The sequence below is a fragment of the Chaetura pelagica genome, unplaced genomic scaffold (assembly GCF_000747805.2).
Source record: "Chaetura pelagica isolate M959 unplaced genomic scaffold, ChaPel_1.0 scaffold20, whole genome shotgun sequence".
Lineage (NCBI taxonomy): Eukaryota > Metazoa > Chordata > Aves > Apodiformes > Apodidae > Chaetura > Chaetura pelagica.
In genome coordinates, this window is record NW_009951958.1 from 1,235,262 (window position 1) to 1,246,998 (window position 11,737).

The 11,737-nt window shown below is 39.0% G+C and overlaps 1 protein-coding gene across 1 annotated transcript in view; it reads right to left on the bottom strand.

Moving 5' to 3' along the window:
* Window positions 1–6,450, bottom strand: part of CCDC39 (coiled-coil domain containing 39) — a 24,676-nt gene extending 18,226 nt beyond the window's left edge. Inside the window, exon 1 of the mRNA XM_010000034.1 lies at window positions 6,361–6,450. Coding sequence (XP_009998336.1) covers window positions 6,361–6,450 — 90 coding nt within the window. The remainder of the gene's footprint in view (window positions 1–6,360) is intronic.
* Window positions 6,451–11,737: the final 5,287 nt, after the last annotated feature.

Here is an 11,737-nt window from a genome sequence, read left to right on the forward strand (position 1 = left end):
AGCGCCTCAGGGCCCTGCTCCGTGGCCTCCCCGCCGGGGCCCCGGCCTGGTCACTGCTGGCACGGGCAGCTCCCCGGCTGCTGAGAACACCGAATAGATTTCTTGGAGGGTACACGGTTCGTGTCCTGTTTCTGAACAGGTGTTCCCTCCCAGCAACCCAACAGGTGGGTTTCCTGAGTGCATCCAGGTGGCCATAAACACCAGTGCCATAGCCTTCCTGTTTCCCTCTGGCATGTATGGGGTTGTGATGGCCAGAATCCTGTTGTGATGTCCTTGCAATAGGCCCTTACAGCCTGCAGGTCCGTGATGATGTCCTCCTGATGCTGAGAGTGACGTGCAGAGTGTGGTTAGTACCTTCCAGAGGGGTGTGGAATGACTTGACCTACGTTACCAGTGTGGGCAAGACAAGGATGGGCAGGAGGATAAAAGCTGAGCTGGATGGTCATTAGGAAAAAGGGAAATTTCTATAGGCAGAAAAATCAAGTTTCTTAAGATATCTGTGTTCTTGATTCTAGTATACGTGGAGGAGACTTGTAGAAGATCAGCGTGTGTAGACAGCTGGCTTTTCAAAATGAATTCTTAGGAGCTCTCAGCACTGTATCCGAAATGGGGATGAGCACAAAAGGGATCGGGGCAGAGGTGACACACTGGTGCAAGAGCAGGGCGGAAGCTCCAGCTGGCTGGGAGGTGGCAGGTGAAAGGGCTGCCTGCTAAGGACTGGGCTTTTTGACCCGCCGGAGGGGAACGTGACAAGGGCCAGGCACTGCAGAGTGCAGCTAGGTGGCCTGACTGAATTGAAAGGGTGAATTCCAAAGACACTACAAGCTACTAGAAAGACAGCAGAGACTACAATGGCACAACACTGTGTAAATATCTAGGGGCCTCTTCCTTCCCTGCCCAAAATGAGAACATCCTTTTGCTCACTGTGTGAAAAATCAATGCAGCTCACCTTGCAGGGTTTTTAAATTGACATCTGTAATGCAATGTGGCATTGCAGCAATGAGATCCTGACAATCTGGTGGTGCCCAAGCAGAACTTGAGTGTTAAACACACAAGCCTACATAAAGCCAGAGAAGAAGACAGCAAATTATTCCATAGTTGTTTGTCAGTCCTAGCCATGAAGCAAGATGGTCACCCCGTGAAAAAATAGTTACTATAATCATGTGCCATCATGCATGCGTGCAAGAACCTAAAGTAAATCAGTCTTGATGCAGTTACTTAAAACGCACACCCAGTTTCTGAATTTTCGTAATCATAAGTGGTCTGCTCATGACTATAGTATTTATACATAGTGCCTGAAAAGTATAAAGTATTATGTGGATAGAGAGCATTATTTCACAATTTTCATGGAAATTCCACATCCCTGGACTACTCTTTCCTGATCCTGACTAAACACATCTCCATGATTCACTGTGGTTTCTATGGCTTTTCCCCTTTCCTTCTTGTGTTAAAATACTCTGCAAGTGCATAAATGTCTGTCAGAGGTGCTAATCCAGCAGATGGTGCTGCATGTCTGTGTATTCCAAATGGGTTTTGTGTGGTTGTTTTTTTTCATGTGTGTTGTGTTGGGTTTTTTTAAACAGCAGCAGTTATCAACTCCTCAGTTAAAGATGAATTGTAATTCCTATTCTTAAAAATATATATACACAGAAGGGTCTTTTCTAAAAATCTGTGTTATTTTTAAAGCAGTTAAACAAAAGTAATTGTAACATGACCAACTATTTTCCTCTATTAGCATTATTTTTTGATTGAATTTTCAATTATGTAGACCACTGTGCCTATTTGTTCGAATGACACAAATGTATGACCATTGTTTCTGGCCTTTAAAAGGCTTATAGCTCCTCTTGTGCTTGTTAAAAAATATTTTCTTTTATTTTTGTTTGGCTTCTTTTTTTTTTTCTGCCCATGCTCTTTAAATGGTTATCTATGTGAAAATGAAGATTATGATTTGCATTCTAGCAAGTGATATTTTTCTTATCTAAAATGCAGGAAAATACATCTAAGCTATCTACTGAAAAAAAAAAATAAATTACTCATTTAAAGGGTATTGGATTATTTATAACTACACCAATATAGCCTGTTAGTCTCATTTAATCACTATTTATAATAAATTTCACATGTGAACCTTTTCTCTGTAAGTCACGGGGTGTTTGATAATGGGATGTAATGGGGCACATCGTGTCTTCTTTTTCAGATGGGTACACTAGGACTGCTGACACAATGGAAGAAGCAAAAATGAGAAGAGATTGAGGGGACTGCACAAGTGAGTATGAGATCAGAACACATAAGGAGGTTGAAGGATGGAGAATCTGGCATGATAATGACTTATATTTGACAGATGTCTTTATTAAAACCTGGATCTTTTGACTTACTTAGATAGGAGAAACACAGTTGCATAACAAGCAACATTGCTCATAATCCAGGTCTGATCTGAGTTACATATAGTCTGTTGCTAACCAGTGAATGATATAAACTGGTGACAGTTTTAATGCAATGGTTTTAGGGGGAAAAAAAGACAAATGAAAGCCAAAAATTAAATACCTTTGAAGTTTGAGCAAGTTTAAATTTGTCACCAATGTATCCCTTTGGGCCTGTTCTATCCTTTTGGCATAGTTGTGCTGGGGAAGGCTGTGACTTCTGCTGGTACAGTGCTGCAGGCATGGGCTTTTGTGTGGTGGGTATGGGTGCAGAGGAGAAAAAAACCATCCTTTTGCTGCAGTATTCATTTGAAAAATTACTATAAGCCACACCAGCATAGGGTAATTTATTTTAGTAGTACCACCTGAGTTGTCACTAAGAGTCTGCTAGGGTAGCTGTGACAACATATCCCTTTAAGTATAGACAAAAGCTAATTTTATGTCAGTGGTGAAGGGTCTGCACATCCCCTTTGAGCATCAGCCAACAGAGGGCACTGCAGCCAGCAGTCTGAATGGTGCCCAGTGGGTTAGGATGTACGTTTTCAAAACACTGTTCAGAAAATGTTCATGTAAAACCATTACTAGGTTTTATTTAATAACCTCCTAACCCCCTCTCTCTTTCCTCCTCCTCCCCTGTGTTCCTCTAATGCCTTTTACAGCTCTTGCTGCACAGCGTGAAGCCTTAGAGCTGTATTCATCAATGACTCACACCCTTGCTTAGGGGCCAATTTTCATGGAAGCTATACAGGAAAATCTTGAAATGCACCTATCTCATGCAGGGCACAAGATGATTTCTCTATTCATTACTATTCCAAAAGGACTTGTTGCCCTTTGGAAATGTTCAGATATTACTTACATTTCTGTGTGCATGCATACATGTACAGTGCTAACTTCCCTTTAGATTTGAGTGTTCTAAAAATAAAAATGTATTGTTATTATCATTGACACTAGTCAGCTGAAAGGTAACTAAGGACCTGCTTACACTGAGTGGAAGCAGGCAGATGCAAAAGGAAAAGCAGCACTGTGGTTTAGATGAGCAAATCCTATAGCCCCAAGCACAAAACTTGTTAAAAATCACCTTTTCTTTGATGCTATGATTAAGAGCCTTCTGAGGAATTTGGGAGTAATGCCCAGAACGTGGAAACCAAACTGCACTTTTGCCTCTAGAGATTATTTGTGTAAGTCTAGGTTATAGTACATTTCTAAAACACTAGAAGGAGACATGTTCCTTTCCCCTTAATATGTCATATGTTAACTCAAGCTTTTAACTTTGTGGGGGAGAGGGAGATAAAATCAGAAATTATTAGCTAAAATGACTTTTCTGTTTAAAACTCAGGACAGAAAGGGAGGCTTTACTGCAAAATTGCCAGTCATAGAATAATGACATTCTGAGAGGTTGCTAATTATAACCAAAATTACTTTAAACAGTTTTGGGGAAGAGACTGAAAATTAGTGCATAGCATAAAGCAGTCTTATTTACGCATGCACAAAGTAGCTTACATCCCTATAGGATTAAACTAATTGCAATATTTTGCTGTAAGTTGTTGTAGAAATTGTGTCAGGCAATGATGAATCAGAACTGCTAGGGAAAAAGAGGGTAAAATACACTTTTGCTTTTCATCTTGTTTTTAACTTAAGCATTTCAAAACCTTATTCTAAAAATAGCATTCTCCTTCTTTCTGTTTCTCAAAAAGAATGGAAAAAATATTTTCCTGTAGATCAGGCGTATCCAGTGACAGTACCTTCTACCTTCAGTCTGCTCGGGTGAGTTCCTCAAGAATGTGTTAGAGATCAGATTTGGTTTTTTTCCTATTTTTGGATATTGTTTGGCCTTAAGTGAGTTTTGCTAACATAACTTTTTTCTTGGTGAAGCAGTTCTTTCCATATTCAGATGGCTTGATGAGAGAGCATTGTCTTACAAGAGTGCATAGAAATAACCAAGTTTCACATGTACATTATACATAAGAGGAAAATTCATGACCCTGTCAAGCCCAGAAGATAGGCAGTGAGTCCCATAAAGGTAGTAGCGTGATCCTTATTTTAAAGATGACAAAACAGGCACAGAGGGAAAATGACTTGCCTCATATTGCCCAGAATTCGAAGTAGGATATGAGATTTTTTTATGTGTTTTGTTTTCAGCCATAGCTTTTAACACCTATATGAAAGTAATTGCTGTTTTGATTGCATCAGGTAGCCTATATCCAGTTCTTCCTTTCCGAAGTCCATTTGTGCTGTAAAGAATATGTAGGGATTGTGAATGTACTCCTAAGTGGCATTCCACAGTTGAACTAATTGCCAGGCCAAGCAATTGACCACAGTACGTGGGTGAATAATTTGATCCAAGATGGATTTGTGCTCTACCAACACAGCCTGAAATCTCCTAATGCTTTTGGATTTGACTGTGAGCTGTTCATTGGTGTTTGAGCCTGTTCTTTATATTACCATATTTTCCTTGGATATCATTTGTGTGTAGCTTATCTTTGTATAAAAGGCCACATCTTTACTGTATTGCCAGGGAGTAGTCAGTAGAAGCATACCAGTTTTACTGCTGTTGACTAAACTATGATAGATAAAGGTGGTGCATTACAAAGTTCTTGCCCTCAATCATGCAGAAGGCCCTCTATGCTTCTGTGAGCAGTGGTACACGTGGCTACACTCTAATGAGAGAAGGGTTAACAGCAGACTAAGGCATTTTCTGCAGCAAAAGGAGATGGAATCTTCTCTAAGCAGTTACCTTTTATGTAATAATGTTAGTGGTCAACAGAGGGGGTTTTCTTTATCATATATCCCCTTATATTTAACTTAAAATAGAAATGCTATTAGTTTGACTAGCAGGTTGGTGTATCATGAAGCCTGGCCATGCATGGTTGCATGTTAAATATAACTGACAAAAGAAGTTTTACTGCAGTAGCCATTGTCTATTCTCTCCTTGAATAAAAGACAATTAACAAATAAAAGGCATCCTAGAGCTTCAGTGGTGTTAGGTGCTTTTGGCAGGTCTATTGATACACTGCAGTCTCTTTGGAATACAGAGGGCATTGCTTTTTATTACAGATTCTACTGTTAGCATGAAATTATGAGTAGCTTGTCCTGTTCTTTTGGCTTCTGTTGACTCTGAAAATCCAGCTCTAATTACTAATGAATACTGTCCAAAATAATTTCATTTTGGTAAAGGTCACATATATCCTGTTATCTTTAGACATCTTCTGGCAATACAGATAGCTTGTGTTTTCACTAACCCTTGAAGGAGGGGAAGGTTTGATAAGAAAGAAATGCCAGAAGCCGTGATACGTACTTAAGGTAATGAGGAATTTGAAGATTACAACAGCATATTTGTCTTCCTATGTAAAAGCTTTTACTTTCAATGAATGTGATTTTCCTCATAGATGTGGTGAGATTTTTGGTGCAGAGCCACTGTACAGCTGAATATTCCATAGCTGAATAGGCCCCAGCTCAGCTACAGGATACAGAAAAGACCAGAGCTTCAAGGCAGCCTGCTTATATTTTCCTCTGTGTTACATATAAACAGCATCTCTGTGTACTGTTCTTTCTAGTGGAGTGCAGCTACTGTGATCTCTTTCCTGACCATCAATTTTCTTGTGTATTCTTTTTTACTTGAGAAATACACTTACTTGAAGAAGAGTTGCACTTATAGAGAAAAAATGGGGTACAACACTTGAGATAAAAAAAAGTTGACATTGTGAAATGTTATAGACAAAAGTGGTGGAAATTGCAAATGGATCTCTTTTTTTTTTAAGATAGTTTTTTTATTGTTTTATTTTTATCACTTTCTTTATAAACAGCATAATGGCAAAGCCAGGGCAATACAGTGTTACAGTTCTAGGAAGGTGATCAAAGAGAAGAAGCTTAGCCTGAGCTTAGCCATAGCCTTTCCCAGTGTTTTGCTGAAGTCTCGAGTAACTGCGATTTTTTCGTTCCCCACTTGTGTCTGTGAATCCTCAGGTCCTGAGTCCTTCTGCTTCTGGCTTGCAAAACCCTGTGTCTGAATAAGATTCTTCATTTTCATCCTCATTTTGGCAGGAGGGAATCAGAACAGTTAATATTTATTTAGCAGTTCCTTTTTTTGTGGAAGAAAATTGGCCTTCCTCCTTCCAGCATACATGGAGAAAGAGAATGCCCCAGAGTTGTCAAGGCAACAGCTTTTGCTTGGGGAGCCACAGAAGAGGAAGTGCCAGGAATGTCCTCCAGAGAGCGAAGGTCTTTTGTTCTATGTCATATAAACCTGTGCATGATGGTCCCTTTACTGCAAACAGTATCTATTTATGGGTTAGTGAAAGTAGAATTTATACACAGTGCAATGTAATGAGATGGAGCTTATGCTTCTGACAAAAACATTCTCATATATACACAGGTATACAATTGCACGCCCAAACTGGGCTTCTCTTCAATGTATTTGTTCTGTTGTGCAAGGTCATTAGATGGCCAAGTTAAAAATCTCCTGTAAATCAAATGTTTTTAGACTTTGGGAAAGGGAGCTTGTTTTTCTTTACTACTGAGAACTTTTAACAAGCAAAACTTTCTAGTTAATATTTAATCACTATTCAGTGAAGGGTTTCTATGGGTCTAAACTACCAACTGGATTCTTAGTCATATTTCTTGCCTTCACTGGGAGATTTGTTTCTCATGCTGGACAAACTTCAAAAACAGTGAACCAGATCCTAGGTTGGTATAAAGGCTGATGGTTCATCTGAACCACCAGAGCCATGCTAAATTTCATCTGGTGCAGACTGTGGACTGCATGAATTCAACATGGAAAATGCCATGGCAAGAATGCTAGAAACACATACAACACAGCAACCCACCTTTACTCTTTCACAAGGGCAGGACACCATGCATTGTGGTATTTCTGGAATTTCTACTTGCCTCAACAGCCAACAGTTAAAAAATCTTATATCTGTGCATTATAGTTGTAGTACTCAATGTATATCCCTATGGAGGAATACCCAATTATATGCTTCCCTTTAGACAAACAATAAGGCTATGTAGAGTTTAACAACGTATTTTGTATGGTGACATCAGATGATCCTAGGACTTGTTGCTCTTTTACTATCTTCATACAATATGTACTTGATAACTCTGAAGGGCATGTTTGCTGTGGTGTTACTGCTCCATGTATAGTAAAATACTATCTAGGACATAGCATCATCTTGTTTCATATTATGATCCTGTAATTTGCTTTAAAAAGCTTAATCTTGTAAATACTGTGAAGTTATATTAGTTGCAGTAAGCTGTTTAAGATTCATGTGCAGCAGCATTATTTATAGCTGGTGACATTGATATGGTGCACTTAAATATTCCTGGCCTTGACAAAAAAAACCACTCAAACTTGATACATTGTTTGATTTTTATTTACAAGAGAACCTCCAAACTTAAACAAACTGTGGTATGTGCAGAATTGTAACACTTATTCCCATTTAATGTAGTAATTTATGTCACTGGGGAGAAAGTAAGGTAAACCTACAGATTCAAAACATTACCTGTGTATTGGGCTCTTTGAAGTGCATTTCATTGCAGTATCAGTCATTGCGGCATAAGGTTCTGAGTCTAAGAGTACAGCAGAAAATAAATATAATCCCTTTGAAAGGTAGAATATTTGAATTTACATTCCAACATAGGCAGTTGCATGAAATGATATCTTCTGACATGTCAGCTGAAATATCAGAAATCCTATTTCTAATCCCTTCCATGTAATATGGTGTGGGGACATAGATACATATCAGCCACAGAGAGAAACAGCACAGCCTTTCAGACATAGTCTGCAGGCTGCCTATAATTCAACCCCCCTTCTCCAGCCTCTCCACCCACTGGTTGAGTCTCTTGTTGCCCTTCCAACACCTAATGCACTCCTGACACAATGGAGGGAGGGCAGGAGCAGTGTGGTGAAAAATTAGACACTGCAGACAAAAACTTGACAGACTGTCTTTCTCTTTGTGTCACAATATGAACTGGCCAAGTGAAAAATAATGGCCATTATCCCTTCTCGCTGAATGACTTAAATGACTTACAGCCACATGCAGAGAAAGTTCTTTGGACTATTTCCTTGGAGTTTTTTAATTTAATTTGCATAAGATGTACAAGGTAGGTTTTTACAGTTTAAGCAGCTTCATTTTTCTCTGACCCCTGTGTAAGGTTAGGGTAATTTCACTGGACTCATTGGACTAATGTCAAATGGGTGTTGAGGGAACACTTTTACAGTCCTTAGGCAACTTCCCAGTTGTTGCTTCCCTACGCTCATGATAAGCTCCTATTTACATCTTCCCTGAGGTTTCTAGGCATGCTGTGCATTCAACCAGCACTGCATCTGTGACTTTCTTAGGAAAGATAGCTCTTTATGAATGATGTTGTGGTTTCAACAGTTGTAATTTGAGTCAATATCCAGGAGTCTCGTGCACTCAAACAGCTTCTATATAGGTAACAATCTGTAAAATGTAGGTATTGTACTAAATGTTACATTTACAACATTGCAAGTGCTGTCTCTGATTCACTTTAACTTGTCTTTGACATTCCAGCCTAGTACCTGTATCTTGGGTTGCTGACCAGGCCTGTCTTACCTTTGTCAGAGATCCTGCTTTTCACTTGAGATACTTTTCGTTCAGAAAGTTTGACTAAAATTGGTAAACTCCCGTGAAAAGTTTCAGTTCTGAGAACAGTGTTCTGGAAGAATTCCCAGCAAGTTCTTTTTAAGACCTGTTGTAAAAGCAGCTGTTCTCTGCCTCCATGTCCATTTCCTTGTGCTAATTCAAAAGCAAAGCCATGGACTTCAGAAGAGCAGCTGTATGAGCAGAAGCAGCCAGAGTGTAACTGTGAGAGGGACCAAGAGCTGTGTAGCACTGTAACTGTTCATATCCCATGGGAATTTGAGCCACAAAACCGAGCTATCTGCTTTTGTGTGCTTGTAACCTGTCCTGACCAATAAATCCTTTTATTAATTGGGACTACATTTTATACACTTATAAAAGCCAGGAGAAGGCTACTTGTACCTATTCAACCAGTTGCTGTTAGTGTGTGGCTCTTAAAATCACACTCAGAGCAGCCATGCGCTTGCTGTGCTTTCTGATCTTTTCATCTCCCATCCACCCTGCCTGCTCTCTGGAGTGTCTGTAGTCAGTGTGTGCATGTCTTGTTTGGAAAGCCTTCCAACATACTAAGGCATTACATGTACTTAAAATCATGAGGCTTTCTCTGTGTGTGCCTGAAGCCATGCTTACATGAATCAGTTTGGTCTTGAGAGCACATGGAAGTATGACTTGAGAGGCATCAGAAGGTGCTGGTTGTGTTTCATTTATTAGTAATGTAGATAAGACACTGTAAATAATGGCAAGCCAAAAGTATTCAGATTTTCATAAGTGCAACATACCAGACACTGCTTTCTTCCTTTTACAGAGGAAATTTACCTAGTAATCTCCTCCCATTTGCTATTTCTGATGGAAACAAAATATTACCACAGAATTAGGCAATATTTCATATACCTGAATCCATGTCCATTCTTCCAACAGCACCTTTCATTATTTCTCCCTTCCTTCCTTTTCAGAATTGGTGGTTAGACAGAGCATGGTGTTTTGTCAAATAGCATTTGAAAAGGTCTCACCTCTTTCTGGTTGTTACTCCCCCAGAAAATGCATTTTGTATTTTATCTGCTGTTTGGAAGTGAAATAAAACCAAAAATCTACAGTTAATATAAAACTATGAAAGTTAAGAATTTGAAATCCAGGGAAGGAATTCTGGTTCCATATTTAATATGCATTAGAAATGTGAATTTAGTTTATAGCAAAAGACTATTTTTATGAATTCTTACTTGCAGAAAAAGAGTAGTGTGCTGTTTTTCCTGGTTTTTTACCTTTGTTCCAATGTGATGAAATCATAATTTTTTTGTAGCATAGCACTTTGTTATGAGGCCTGAAGTACATGATAATATGCATGAAATTCATTATCGAGCAAATAGTGTAGTGAACTTTGCAGCAAATCATCACAAAGTAATCTTGCATTTCTCTCTTGCCTTATTCTAATTGTGATTTTCACTCTTCTGGAAAGAGGACCTTGTGCTGGCTTTGAGGTGACACACAAATGGGTTTGCTTTGTAAAATTTCCATTCTGCTTGTTTACGTTTAGGGGCTTAGTGTTATTGATTCAAGCTGTACTGCTTTGAAAGTAGAAGTTGTTAACACTAAGCCCCTCCAAAGTTTCTCATAAATTTGTGGCATTTTGCCAGCATTGCTCACAAACCAGCACAGAGCTGCTGGAAGGAAATGCTCCAGCTGCAGAAATAACTGGAGCCAAAAGGTAATGTCCAAATGGAAATGATCCAGTTTGTGGTTTCGCTTTGGTCACCAGATGTTTATCATGTGACAAGCATTGGAGAATACAGGAGAGGAGGCAGTGGATGGTGTGATGCTTGTCTTAAATCTAGCACAAGAGCTCATTGTTCAGCAATAGATGCACACAAATAATTATTGGCTTTATCCATTTTGGTTAAGAGTTTCCTTGTTTTATCATGACATGGATTACAGCAAACTGTGTCCCCATTCAAAGTTTTTTGGTTTGTTTTCTTAATTCTTTAAACTCATGAAAGACTATGGGAACAGGACAAGGTACACTCCAGATTAATAGTATAGATTACTCTGTTTTAATTGGCAATTTGTCTTTACTGAGAACATAACTGTTCTTTGTGTCCTGGTTTATAGTGATGTTAGTAAATTATAGAGTACTATTCTCAGCTTCTAAGAGTTGCAGAAGTGGATTTGTATCTTTTTCCTGGTTTTAACATTGGCATTCATTTGACTTACCTTCCTCCAATACAGTGTACTTGAAGGAGCTTTTTTCAGCTTCTCTTAGTGATGAATTAGTTGAGCCATTTCAAAATGCATAGAATTGAAAGGACACTTTTGAGTTTTCAAGTCGTAACCCTTTATCATCTCTGTCAACTATCTCATATAATGCAAAGCTCCATCTAAAATCTCCTTATGATTTTTGCTCTTACTAACCTCACAGGATGGCTGACACAAACTTCTGGTGCTCTAGAGATTTAAAAGCCTCTTGAAATGTCCATCCTGAATTTATTCAGAATCTGTTTATAGGTACTTTTTCTGGTAATAGAAGTATGCTGCATGCCATAGAATTTCCAAATGAATTTGGGTAGATCAATCTTTATGTTTGACTGTTGTCCTAAAACATCAGTCCTTTCCCTCCATTCTCTCCCACCTGGCCACACATCTGTGTCCAGTGCTGCCCCCTGTTGTCAAGTCCTTTACTGCTTTATGTCAGTACCTTAGTCTGGCCAAAGTGAGCTACAAAGCTATGGC